Here is a 13614-nt window from a genome sequence, read left to right as displayed (position 1 = left end):
TCTGTCTGTGGATCTGGACCGGTCGGAGGAGCCAGGTCTCCACAGTGTTGATAGTGACTCAGATTTTCCCCGGATTAAGCTACAGGAGCCTCAGCTGTGATCCAGGGGGTCTTTGTTTTACATATCCTTCCATTTAACAACACAAAGTAACAGATTTGATGTACCACTGTTCCTCAATATCCCCTCTGCCCTCTAACCAGTAACTTCGCCAGTGTGAAGTTCCCTCCCAATAAACAGCAGAGCAGATACTCAGGTGACTGAACACACAGGGTTACGTCCGCTTTGGTTCTATGCATTTGCCTAGATTTTAGTTCACGTCCCTCCCCAGCATATTAAACCTGGGTCTCTCTATCACAGACTACAGGCTGCTTCAGTACCATCTTCCAACCACCAGGGGGCTCCGAACCCACAGGCACCTACCTCAGTTACTCAGGGAACATTCAGACTACTTAGACCTCATCAACCAATCCCAGCACCTCTTCACCACCAGGCCTCCCCTTCCCAGCCTACTTAAGCCCAGTATTAGGTTTTCATTGTGAGAGTTGTTAATCCTGTTTACTTTTAGGCAGTGTTTGTCTCCTTTTTTTTTTTTTTGGCCTATGGATTCTAGCTTTGCTTTTTGACCATGACTTTTAGATTCTCCCTCAGGTATTTCTTGTTTTAAGGCCTTTTGGCTGTTGACCTGCTGCTTGTTTGGGCTTTGTATTTGGATGCCCCCTGTTTTCCAGCTCTGTAGTTCCCTGGATCTGCATAGGGTCCATTTCTTACTATTTCCCTAACACAGGCTCTGCATTTACTGTATTAGCAGATGTAACCCTGGTGACTGTTTTCTCTGTGATTACAGCATGAAGTGTACTGTAGGTCTATAGTGTTGTGGTGGGAATACAACTAAAACTGTATGTTACAATAAGTTTCACAGTAATGGATGGGTACATTGTGTATTGCTAAGGCTGTGCTTAGGCTGAAAACAGAGAGCAGGGGATCTGAAGTGTGTTTTTGATGAGGATTTATGGAAAACAATTGGTGAAAAATGTCAGTAATTTTCTATTAATAACAGAAGTTGTTACAATTTTCCTTAATTCATAGGATCTATTATACACTGTAGCAGTGTCAATTTCTGCTAATAAATGTATAGCTCTTAGCTATACAAGTAGTATGCTGACAAGATCCTTGATGTGGTTAGGAGAATTTACCTCCTATGGTATGTGTCACTAGTAAAAACTTTTTATAACTTGAACAAAAATGTATTTGAGAAAGCTGTGGGAACCTTGGTTAGACTTTTTCTCCCTTGAATAACACCAGTAGTTGAGTTAAACTTAATGTGCTGAGGCTTATGGTTTTGGTGTTTCATACTAAATCTACAAACTAGGGTACTGTACAGCAGATTATTCAGTGTTAACTTAAACCCTTTTTAATGTTTGTTGTCTTATGTTTGGTATTTGTTTTTTTATAGTTGTGCATCTGCAATATGTGTATCTCACTTATTACATATACACATTTATTTATAAGTAATAAAGATAAAGTTAACAAGAATTGATAAAATTCACGACTGGGCACTGGGATGATGCTTAATGTAGGCAAATGAAAGCAGCTGCTTGCAGGTAGCAAAAATCTAAAATAAAAATTCACAATGGAGAAACTCTCCGAGCTAGAAATGTTGAAACTATTTTGCTCAATGTTGGTCACCACAGTAGAAGAGGTAACAGAAAATATATTGCTTCTTAGCCATCAGTTCAGAGAAGAGCAGCCAGCTCCATTTTGGGCTCAAAGAAATGTCCTGCACTGACAGGCTGAAGGAACTGAACCCTTTCAGTCTTGAACAGGGAGGACTGCAAGCGGACCTGATACCAGTGTTCATAATGGTTGTCAGTGCCTTTTAAATGTAGTCAATGCAATACACATACCTCACTTATTGCACATGCCAGCAAATTTTTGAGAATGAAGAGTGAGACACAATTCAGAATTGCGTAGAAGCACAGTTCATTTAACACTGACACAGGAAGCATTTCTCGCCTGAGGGTATAACCTGCAATATGATTGATGCCAATACCCGAGATTCTTTCAGGATTGTTGAGATTGTTGGCTCAGTTTAGTAACTATCAAATGGGCTAGAAGCACTGACTCTCTATTCAAGTTAAAAGCTGTGCTGTGTAACATAGAAACAATTTAGGGAATGTTTTCCCTTTAATTACCAGTTGCCTGACTATGAATTAGCTAATGGCACTTCTATACTGTGTGTATATCTAAATAATTTAAAATGTTAAGTTCTTTAATTGTCACTGTTATTGAGATACTTATTTTCTAATTTGGTAATTCTCTGTGAAGAGAGCTGTGTGGAGTGCTGCATTTTTTTAAATCTTTTATAAAGATCACACCTCATCTTTATTTTTCTACCATGCACAGCGGTCTCTGGTGAATGGGAAGGGATGTGGTTGTCGTGGGGCTGTTACTGCAGTTAGCAGCAGAGGACAAAGTTACTCAGTGCCAAGACTCTGCAGAAGACCACACTCCATTGCTTCAGCAGTTTGTAAGTATCCACTTATTAATACAATACCGATAACGAAGATAGTGTTATCAAAACATTTAAAGGTCAACGATGCTCATTAGGGGGGGAAACAACTTTAATGGTGATTCTTATTATGATACAAATAAGAATACCAATTGGTTCCGTAAGACTTGAATTTTACTCTATTAAAAGATCTGAAAAATTAAACACTCCAGATTAAGATTTTGAAATCTATAAACTGTTTTTTTTTAACTCTGGGGGGTGGGAAAAGTGCATTAGATTATTACAAGGGGTCATGATCTCTCAGAAACAATCCGTCTCCTTAGGGCAAACAGCTGCAGCCAGCCCTCAGGTCTCAAGCAGCTGTGAGTCACAGAAGAGAGACACCTGTTAACGGAGAGCAGGCCAAGGTCTCGCCTGCCCTTTCTGGAAGGGGGCACAGGTGGAAAACAGCAGTGTAGCCAGCATAGGCGTTTCAGGATCGAGAGACGCGCACAAAGGCTGTATTTCTTTTAGCCTTCAGATTTTAATTAGGACGTTCACAAATACACTTCTAATGCCTTCTCCCAAATAAGTTCCGGCAGAAGAAATGAGGGCATAACAAAGGCTGGGTATGATGGAGATACTGATCACGTGTACATTGTGTCAAAGATGTGTAGAATTCGCATGCATGAAATGGCGAGAGTGCAGTGGTGTGGGGTGGCAGAACAGACACTCCTTCCCTCCCAAAACACAGAACTTGTAATGTCACTTTGCTCTTCATGTTTGGCACATTTAAAAGAGCAAAGTTGTGCTATTTTCCTCCTGGTGCCGCTCTGGGCATGCGAATACCAGGTGGCTAACACCTTCCGTCTGTAGAATATTTATGAGTATTTGTCATAACCGTGTTCCACCATTAATCAGTCGTCAAAGCCTAACAGTGACATTATCTAACTTGCCTCATTAATGTGAAATCTCTCTAGTCGTTTTCACAGCTCAGCATGAGAACATGAAGAGAGGACTGTGGGACCCTTGTTAATGTGGCCACTGTGCTGAGTCTCCTCTCTCACTTCACACACAGCTCCTGCGTGCCTTTCACCACATAGCAAGCCCACTTCCTGTTTGATGGACCCTACCATTCCTTTATTTTAAATAGTTTTATTTTGCTTCCGTTTTTTCAGACTTTTCGTGGTGTTTAACATAATTAATATCTCCCTGAGCCTTTAAAACTCCTACAGTCACTTTAGTGCTGTAAACTTCACATGGTGTAGGGGGAGAGCATATTGATTCTCTGAGAATTAAGTGTTAATTTCTAATCTTTGTAGGATTTTTACTGACCTCAATTTCGTTGGTTAACTTGCTGATCTCTCTCCAGATGACCAGAGCTGACCCTGAAATAATGTTTTGCCTCTATGATGGCCTTGGTTAACATGAATGATTTGCATCCCATTTCTAACTTGTTTTGTCCTTGCAGTGCAACTATTCATCACACTATGGACTATATTGGAGAAATGTTTCCCACTTCCCCTTGGACAGTCAGCAGTCTCTCAGCACTTAAAGTTTTGATTTCATGCACATGGGAGAGAAACGGAGATGCTCGGAGTAGTTTTCTCAAAGTGATTAAATGAGAACAGTCCTTAAATATTTTTCTGTTATCCATCATGCTTCACTGTGCTTATCAGATTGGCAGTGTTCCAGAATCACTCACATCTTCCTCTTCTCTATTTGCCAAATTAACTTATTTTAACACAATTGGTTACTTAGTTTCACAGCGTGTGTTCCTATACAGTATAACACAGTATAGAATTACATAGTTACCCTTGTGTCCAGCGTTCTTTCAAGATGGTTCTAAATGCCTACATACAGAAAAAGTATGTACACAGACTCTCTCAACAACTTAAAAAAATTAAATGCTGAACCCTTTGTAGCAGCAAGGCAAATTACTTACAGTTAAATGTTAAAGATTTCTCAATCTTTGATCAGTTTGTTGTATCTCTGATGTGAATGTAGCCAAAACCCCTCTGATAAGGGACATAAAGCTGAACTGTGTAATAAAATATAGCGTAGATGGGCTCCATTGAGTCTGTAGCCTATTTCTTCCCAGGACCATGGGTCTAGAGTCACTAGACCCTAGGGTCTTGGTGAAGATCCACAGATGGGGGATGTGCAGGGTGGGTACCAGAACTATAACTGATAGTATCTCAGCCTAACACCAGCTGTGATGTTGCACCTTAAAAGCTAGAACCCAACTCATTTTTGGTTGGTTACCTCACTAGCTCATCCTTGCTCTCCAACTGAACTGGCAATCTGACCCTTTCCAATCAAGTGACTGCAGACAGCCTGAGTCAGGACCTAAACTTTTCTCCAAGTCTGTAAACTGTCTGAGACAGAAATGTTGCGTTTGCAAATCCACTGTTATTTTCTCTCGAACAAAATAAGGCAGTTGGGCTCTTATTGTTGACATCTTGAATAACTAAGCATATTCAGTACCAAGCTATAACCAGAAGAAATTTCTCCCACCCACCTTCCTTGAGGCCCGACCACAGAAGACTGTGTTCACAGGCTGTTACTTTTCAAGACCGGAGTTTAACAATATAACTTCTGTCAGAGCTGCTTGATGGCCAACTCGAGCTGCTGAAGACCAATGCTAGGCAAAGCTTTCTCTCTTCTCTCTGCACCCAGGACACCCCCAGGACGGAGTAAGCAACTCCCAAGTCGGATCACGGACCAACTGAGCCAAGCCTTGTCCTCTCAGCTGGAAGTATGGATGTTTGACCAACAGATCTTTGAGTATAAAATTTTTAAATTCACATTATAATTCATGAGAGTTAAACTATTATCCCAAACACGTTTCATGTTTACTTAAAACCATAAATGCATATTCACATGTATCGGCGAATATGAATTCTGAGATTGATGAGATTGATCAAATCTACAAGGTAGACTAACATTTTATAGTTGATTGTATTTTACCTCTGAAGTTATTAACTCTTCTCCTTGTAATCCCTAAACAATCGGCTTTTATATCACAGCAGATCATTTCACCAATATATTATGTTGTGTGTGCACAATATAATGCAAATTGTGTACACTAATATAATGTTTGTGTGTTATGCATGTTTGGATTTATATACAGTAAATTTTATATTACATTTAGAATCTGTGTGAGAGACTGCGATTGTGATTTCAAGGCAGATGTTGCTCAAATCTATGGCCATATTAACCCTGGTACAGAGGTAGCTATTTCAAAGCTCTTTGATTTCAATTTTTATACATAAGCCTGGGCAACACAGATCTTTGCATCTTAATTGTAATAAGACTGACATCATACCATTAGGTTCTGTGCCAATTGGTTATGTTGTCTTTGCATTGATTCTATTCTATTGTCTGTATTTGCTTTCTGTTCAGCTTTGTAAGTTTGGAAAAAAAGTGACATTTTTTCAAAAACCGCTGTATGACATTAATTGTTTGTATTTGTCATTTACAGCATATATAATTTACATAGTATAAATAATGAATAGAATTAATGGTAATATATTGCATTTTGAGCATGCCTGAGCATTTGAGTAAATACACAAGGCATGTATTCAAGGCAGATGGCAATTAAAAAACACAATGTAGATTGTTTAATTCTTAATTTTTTTTTAACATGTCCACATTCTTGTTCATCTGCTCTCTGAAGATGCTGGCAATTGAAAAGCAGTGGTGCAATATTAAGATACAATACTTTAAAAAACTCTCTGTGCTCTTTTGCTGTAGAAATGGGGTGCTGGACTGGAGCTCTCTGCCTGCTGCTGAGTTTCTGCCTGGGCTGCGCTGTGGCAGAACCAAACGAGCACTTCGCCACGGAGAAGGAGATCATCAACAACGTCGTGCAGGACCCACACACAGGACACGTCTATCTGGGCGCAGTCAATGGGAACTACCAGTTAAACTCCGTCCTCCAGAAAGAGAAGTACAGAGAAACGGGCCCAAAGGACGACAACCCTTCCTGTATCCCCCCCATCACAAGGGCGTGTGACGCCAAGCCCACAAACAACGCCAACAAGCTGCTGCTGGTGCACGAGAGCAACAGCTCCCTGATAGTGTGCGGGAGTCTCTTCAGGGGGATCTGCTCCCTGCTGAACCTCTCCAACATCGAGGACGTGATTTACTACAGTGAGGACAAAGGGGAAAGGTCATTCGTGGTGAGCGCTGATGAGACGGTGTCAGTGGTGGGAGTGATGTCCACTCTGATGAAGGAGGAGGAAAACCTGACTGTCTTCTTAGTTGGGAAGAGCTATGATGGGAGCCACGATAATTCCAAGTTAATCAGCACCCGGATTCTTAAGAATTACAGGGATTGGGTGGTTTTTGAAAATTTAGTTGAGGCCCCTGTGCAGACGAGCTCCTATGGCCTAAAATACAAACACGACTTCCGCTACGCCTTCAAGGATGAGGGATTTGCCTACTTCCTGTTCTCACGCACAAATGGCAAGAGCGATAAGAACTACACGTTTATCTTGCGGCTGTGTGAGAATGACAGCCATTACTACTCCTACACGGAGCTCCAGCTGAACTGCAGTGAGGCGGGCACTGCCCTGAACCAGTATAGCAAGGTGCAGGCTGCCTACATCACTTCCCCTGGGGAGCAGCTGGCCAGCATCATGAGCCAGTCCAGCAGGAATGGTCATGTGACGGCCCAGGACAAGGTGCTGTTTGTGGTCATGAGCACCGATTTGGAATCTAAACAGCAGAGCTCTGCCCTCTGCATGTACCCGCTGAAGGCCATCAATGCCAGACTGGCACAGATCATCAGCTCTTGTTACTCTGAATTAGGCGATATTAAAGGGGAGCAAGCTGTTTACACCCCATATTCAGAGACTCTACACTGTAATTCGGTTAACGTAAGTAACTTTTTAACAGTTATGTTTTTCTCCTACATACTGTATAAGTTGCACAGTACTGTAAACAATGGCTCAGTGGAATATTGGAAACACAGGTGAAGCCATGTGCATCACAGACAGTAGCACCAGGGGACACTGACGTCACCAGTGCTCAGCAGGGGATATGAAGTGCTTGGTTAGAGTGTGAAATCTGGTCAGCTTCACTGATGATAGTTCTGTCACCTGTATGTCCATCCAGTTTGGTTAACAGTGGTGAATTTGCTCAGCTGGATTAGGCCAACTATGTTTATAACCAACATGTATATAATCTTTTTGGATCACAACCACAATTCACACTCATACAGGTGTGTGTTTAACTTTGCTGTCGGACAGCAAACTTGCACAGAAAAAACATGGAATTGTAGTACAGAAGAGAAGGCAAGGTAGACAAGGTTTTCATCACGTGTTGTTTTATAGAGAGGTTGGATAGCTTATCTTTCAGTTTCAGAGTGACGTGCTGTAGCATGTAAATTAAGTTAGAATGCATCGGTATTAATATTCCACAGTTTGCACATTTGTTAAATACATTGTTGGAGCTCTCAAATAATTGCTTTACTTTTCAGTTTTTATTCTGTTGTAGTACTGGAGATGGTGTCATCAATACATTGTTTTCAAGCTCATTTTAAGACAAGTGCTGTACATGAAGACAAAATCAGAGACATTTGTTGATATAAATAACCCATTTCCTGGCAATTGAAAGGGTTTAAAAACCAGTGGCTGTAAGGCCTCTGTGTTGACTATGACCTTGTTGTTTTGTGCCCCTCAGAAAGTCCAGGTAGATCAGTACCCTTGTGGCGTAGACTTTCTGCCCTTTCCACTGGCTGGCATGCCTGCTTTCGCAGTTTCCTCAGAGGCTGTTTTCCACAGCAAGGACCAGCTGACCGCAGTGGCTGTGTCCGTGGAGAATGGCCACTCCATCGCCTTCTTGGGCACCAGCGCTGGGATGATTTGCAAGGTGAGAAACGTGCTGAGAACATGTGAGCTCTCAACTGGGGTCAACACCATGAACAAGACAGGCCGGCACCTTGAACTCCTGCCAGTTCCCTGTGGTTTAGTGTGACACGGTGATCGCTGTGAATGGATCTCTCTGGATACCCAGGACCTGGACAATGAACTCCACTTCCTTCTGCTGCTGTAGATACAGCCTGTCTTTCCCAGTGGGATGGTCACGTCCAATTCATGACAAAGCCTAGATGGTGACCCGTTCATCTGCAGGAATAGTGGATCTTGATCCTGTTACAGGGAAACAAGAACTCACCGTGCAGTTCTGTGTTGTTTAGACATAGGTTTATTAAACAAGACTTTTAATCAGCTCAGTGGGGATTCCTCAATTCCACATGACAGCTGATCTGTCCTCTGTCTCTAACATGAACATGAAAGCTGAGTTTCGACCCAACCCACAGACCATTCTCTGCGCTGTAGCAAGGACAGGCTCTGTAACTCCTTCCTCCCTGTGCTGCAGGTGCATCTGGCCAACGTCAGCAAGCGGTACGAGAACATAACTGTGGGGAACACCAGAGTGAACAAGAACCTCTTCTTTGCCAAGAGCTGGAGACACATTTACGTCACCACAGAGAAAAAGGTAAAGTGTGTCTTTCACAGCTGGAAAATCTCACCCCAAAACTCTTAGATTGCAAAATCCACATGGCATAATCTTGACATGGCCAAGTCTTCAGCTGTAATTTCTTGATTGAATGTTACAGAGGACCTCAGAAAAGCCTGAGAGTAGTCCTCCCTCCCATTCTTCAGCACAGCGTTGCGGTGTGATTTAGCCCCTTGAGTGCTGAAGGTGCTCAGGCGTCTGGGCTCATCTTCCCCGGCCGGGGCTGTGCTGTGTTGCAGATCACTCGATTGCCCGTGCAGCAGTGCCACCAGAGAAAGAGCTGCCAGGCCTGTGTGGCACCGAAGGACCCGTACTGTGGCTGGTGTGTGATGGAGGGGAGGTGAGTCCAGCCTGCAGGACAGATAGGACGGGGGGGCGTAGCTGATCTCTGCAAACAGTGAGACTCAGATGGGTGCTGGACAGTGGTCTGGGGTCAATGATCTTGACCCCTTTATCTTGTGTGTGTGCTGGACCTCTGTCCCTACTTTTTACCTGTACTGATCTGAGACATACCCTAACAAACAGCTCTCTTGGAGTATTAGCCCTTCTTCAACGCAAGGTTTCTTTTTACATTTACTATATATGTGTTTGGTCTTGCACACAGTTGTGCCGGACAGGCTGTAGGTAAGTTAGACTGCTGATGATGCTCACTGTACAGTATAGACTGTAGATAAAGTAGACTGTTGATGATGATGATGGAATATCAGTGTCTTTACTCGGTCTGTGCAGTGCAGAAGCATTCCCTCGAAAGGCTCCCAGTTTTGTTTCTTGTTTTCCTACCCTTAAACACCAGGCCAATGCGTTAGTGTGAATTCACATGCTGAACTATAAAATACATTTGTGGCAAGAGAAGACTGGGAAGCTGAACGTTTGGTGTGGAAGCCTGATACTTTTGTCTCCGTGGCAAATAAAGGTGTACTTGACCGTGGCAAGCTCGCGTTGACTCGGACAAACACAAAAAGGCAGGCTGACCAGCAGACTCTCTCCCTGCAGATGCACAAGGAAGGCAGAGTGCAGCAGAGCCCAGGAGGCCAACCACTGGATCTGGAGCCCCAGTGGGACATGTGTCCAGATCACAGGCTTCGACCCACCCAACCTCAGCCGCAAGAGGACGGAGATGGTAAGAGCTCTGGCACTGCGACCTTCACACTTCAGATCAGCACTTCAGCCATGTGATTCACATGGCAAACAAGTGGGCTCATAGCACTGGAGAGGAAACTATTCTTTAGTGCCGTGGGTCTCAAATTTTGGAGCGCCCCCAGGCGGTGCGCCAGATGACCCTGGAAATTTGTTGTGTGCACTGACAAATTAGGAATTTAAAAATCGAATAAACAACTGTGTCAATTTTTCATCTGTAATTTACTTAATCGGTTTCAGAAAGCTTGAGACAGGTTTTCATATCTTTTATTTTAATAAAATGAGTTAGTCAAATACACAGCCTATGCGCTAATACTTGAGTGGACCTACAGGACAAACCCTGAGAGGAGTGAGGTTCTGGCAGGAACACACAGCTGAGCCTTTCTCGAAAAAGCACTGAGGGACGAGCTCTGTTCTCAGGTCCGGTTCACGCTGGTGCCCTCCCTGGGGCTGGCGGGCGAGCAGCTGCAGTGTGACTTCGGAGGTTTCCGCTGGAAGGCAGGGCAGGACGCGGACGAGCGCTTCTCCTGTCGCCCCCCCCGATCTCCCAGATCCCTCCGCCCCCCGACCAGCAGGGTAAGACCCGGCCTCGTCCGTGGGTCTGGAACGGAGCAAGCAGTCTCTGTGCAGGAGTCATTTTACTTTCTTTTATAAAAATGGATATCCACTTGTGAATCCTCCATCTGTATTCTCGCTGGAGTTCGGTTTTATTCAGGTCTGCCTCTTTACTGAGCAAGACTACAGAAGCTTAATAGAGAAGAGAAAATTCTCATTTATACGAGATAGTATAGCATTTATACAAGAAAAGTGTTAAAATTAATGCTACTTCGTATGGGACAGTATTGCATATACTTTATAATGCAATATATTCATATAGTAGGCAACATTAGTTAACAAATGTTCTCATATAAATGCAATTTCCCTGTTTAAATGCAATATTATCTCGTCTAAACGTTTTTTTTTTCCTCTGTGGCACTAATAAGCATCCATTCAAGACACTGCAGAGACTGATAGCATTGTGATTCTTTTTTGGAAAAACATTACAGCTTGAACAGTACAGGATCATGATCCGATCTTTCAGGTTGTCTCGGAGCAGGTGGCTTACTGAAGTTGTTCCGTTTCAGATTTTGTGACGGTGGGTTTAACCTTGAGTCTGGCAGACACAGGCGTGTTCCTGGCTTCTGCGCCGTACCGCTTCTACCAGGACCTGCTGTGAGTAGAACCGTCCAGTTGAAACAACACAATCGAGGACCCGAGGATGCTCTTCCTGCTCACTTCTAGACCAGGCTCATAGGTGCACACTGAGCACATGTCCATACAGGAAGTGTAAAAAGTGTAGATCATCGCCAGCAGCTATATCACCCTGCGTCTCATCACTGGCAACTCACCTATGCCCAGCAGGAGTGGGTCTGGTCAGCACCTGGATGGGAGACCTCCTGGGAAAGCTAAGGTTGCTGCTGGAAGTGGCGTTAGTGGGGCCAGAAGGGGGCGCTCACCCTGCAGTCTGTGTGGGACATACAGTAATGCCCTAGTATAATGACGAGGATGCTATCCAATAAAAAGGCACCATCCTTCAGATGAGATGTAAAACCGAAGTCCTGATTCTGTGCTCATTAAAAACCCCAGAGCATTTCTTGAAAAAAGTCAGTGTTAAACCCTGTTCAGATCTTCCCCTGCCCTCTACCAGTCGTGGCCTCCTCATAATCCCCATCTGTGAACTGGCGTCATCACTCTGCTCTCCTCCCCACTGAGAGCTGGTGTGTGGGGAGTGTACTGGTGCACTATGGCTGCTGTTGCATCATCCAGGTGGGGCTACACACTGGTGGTGGTGTAGGGGAGTCCCCATTACCTGTAAAGAGCTTTGAGTGCAGTGTCCAGAAAAGCACTATAGAGGTGTAAGGAATGATGAGATTTTGCCTCGCATAGCATAAGAAATACTAGCATGTCACATTATATCCATGATAATACATCTTTTCTATACAGGCTTTTAATTCCAAAGTGCCTTACACATACGGGGGGCCCCTCCTGTATATTCTGCTCATTATTTGTGGCAGTTGTGCACCGACAGTCCCACTATGCAGTAGATCAAAGGAGACACGAGAAACCAGGAGCTTCACTGACAGAACAGATTGTACAATCCCAAGACAGTTTAGTTGAGCCCGGGTTTAAATCAATAGTCTTGTTAACAGGGCCACAGGACCTTTTATAACAAGTAGTCATCATAACAGCTTAATGTCTCATCTACAGGACAGAACCTCCTGAAACAGTGTTCCCAGTGAACATATTGACCTCCAGAGGCGGTGACTCCGGCTCTGACAGGCATAATGAGCTCTAACTGCCTGTGTTGTATTTTTGCAACAGTGCTAACTATACGCAGAGCCAGCGCACGTTCTGCAGGCGAGCTGAGGCTCCTGGAACACACCCGATCACACCAGGGGTTTGACAGCTGAAACCCGCAGGGGCAGCGTGCAAGACCGTGCCAAAGGTCTCCTGGGACTCTCCCCCGCAAGACGCTCCGAGTATCGGGCCTCTCTTCCTGAAGGCCACTGCCACAGAGGGGTGGGTCCAGTCCTGATCCTGCCCCATTCACTCCTCCAGCGGTGGTCTCTAGCACTGCAAGTACACGTGCTGTACCATTCAGCACGTATAATACCACTCTTTGCATCGTATCATACAGGCTCTACAGCATGTCTCTCCTTTTCCTTCCAGTATGGAATAAGCATTTGTGTTCCTTTGCATGCTGATGCAGCTCCCTACTTGAACATTAATCATTGTAGAAATCCATCTTTCCCCTTTCCCCCTGTATCGGGCCTGAGAGACCCCTGCTCTCCCCCTTTTCTAGCTGGACGTCTGAAGAACAGCAGCTGTGCTCCTCTGCCTCTTCTCTACCCTGCTTTGGCTCTCTGTGAGATTAGTGCTTCCTGTTCGAATTCAAAAGAACAAACCGGGACAGCAGCCTCCCCGACACCACCTCAAACACGCAGGCTGTGTCAATGATATAGAACGTCTGTACATTAAATCATTGACATTATACTGTAATCATTTCTGAGCTACGGATTCAAGCACCAAAGGGAAGGAGTGGTGTTGAATGCACTGTAGAACAGTGTCAGAGAAGAGGGGGTCCAGGCTCAAGCTTGCTTTGCTATGCTGATCACTTTCCACCGAAGGGATCTATGATTGTTGGGTGATCAAGCTTTGGCATTTGTTTATTAGGAATGCTTTTTTTTCTGTTACTTAAAGAAGTTATCTTAGAGTTAATTTTTTTAATATTAAATATACAGGTGTGTATATGTAATTGATATTTACAGGCTGAGACTTGTAATCTCAAGCAAATATTGGGTTCTGTAATTCTTTTTGTTTCTAACGTAAACTCTGCAAAGCAAACAAAATATTGAATTTACCTCTGAAGTAATTTCTTTAATGTGGAATTGATGTCCAGTTAAGGGGGGAAAAAATAAACATGG

At 43.8% G+C, this 13614-nt stretch overlaps 1 protein-coding gene across 3 annotated transcripts; it reads left to right on the top strand.

Annotated features, from left to right (window-relative positions):
* Positions 1–482: 482 nt before the first annotated feature.
* On the top strand, positions 483–13609 carry LOC107077983 (plexin-B2-like). 3 transcript variants are annotated; one of them, XR_011190104.1, is made up of 11 exons: positions 483–648; positions 2404–2527; positions 5168–5246; positions 6245–7371; positions 8177–8365; positions 8873–8992; positions 9253–9353; positions 10007–10133; positions 10571–10726; positions 11275–11362; positions 12512–13609. XR_011190104.1 is itself a non-coding variant. In XM_069192638.1 (10 exons), the coding sequence occupies exons 4-10, from the start codon at positions 6247–6249 to the stop codon at positions 11281–11283; spliced, it is 1827 nt and encodes a 608-aa protein (XP_069048739.1). In that variant the 5' UTR covers positions 483–648; positions 2404–2527; positions 5168–5275; positions 6245–6246; the 3' UTR covers positions 11284–11512. The 3 variants fall into 3 exon arrangements, 1 of the variants encoding a protein (XP_069048739.1); XR_011190103.1 differs by having other exon boundaries at positions 5168–5275; XM_069192638.1 differs by lacking the exon at positions 12512–13609 and having other exon boundaries at positions 5168–5275; positions 11275–11512.
* Positions 13610–13614: the final 5 nt, after the last annotated feature.

This window comes from Lepisosteus oculatus, chromosome 7 (assembly GCF_040954835.1).
Source record: "Lepisosteus oculatus isolate fLepOcu1 chromosome 7, fLepOcu1.hap2, whole genome shotgun sequence".
Taxonomy (NCBI): Eukaryota; Metazoa; Chordata; class Actinopteri; order Semionotiformes; family Lepisosteidae; genus Lepisosteus; species Lepisosteus oculatus.
This window is presented reverse-complemented; position numbering and strand designations above follow the sequence as displayed.

Excerpts from the sequence above, each read along its gene's own strand:
- LOC107077983 (XM_069192638.1), top strand. The coding sequence starts at position 6,247 with ATGGGGTGCTGGACTGGAGCTCTCTGCCTGCTGCTGAGTTTCTGCCTG. Across the intron at positions 8,993-9,252 it reads ACGTCACCACAGAGAAAAAG|ATCACTCGATTGCCCGTGCA; the intron begins GTAAAGTGTGTC and ends GCTGTGTTGCAG. Across the intron at positions 9,354-10,006 it reads TGGTGTGTGATGGAGGGGAG|ATGCACAAGGAAGGCAGAGT; the intron begins GTGAGTCCAGCC and ends CTCTCCCTGCAG.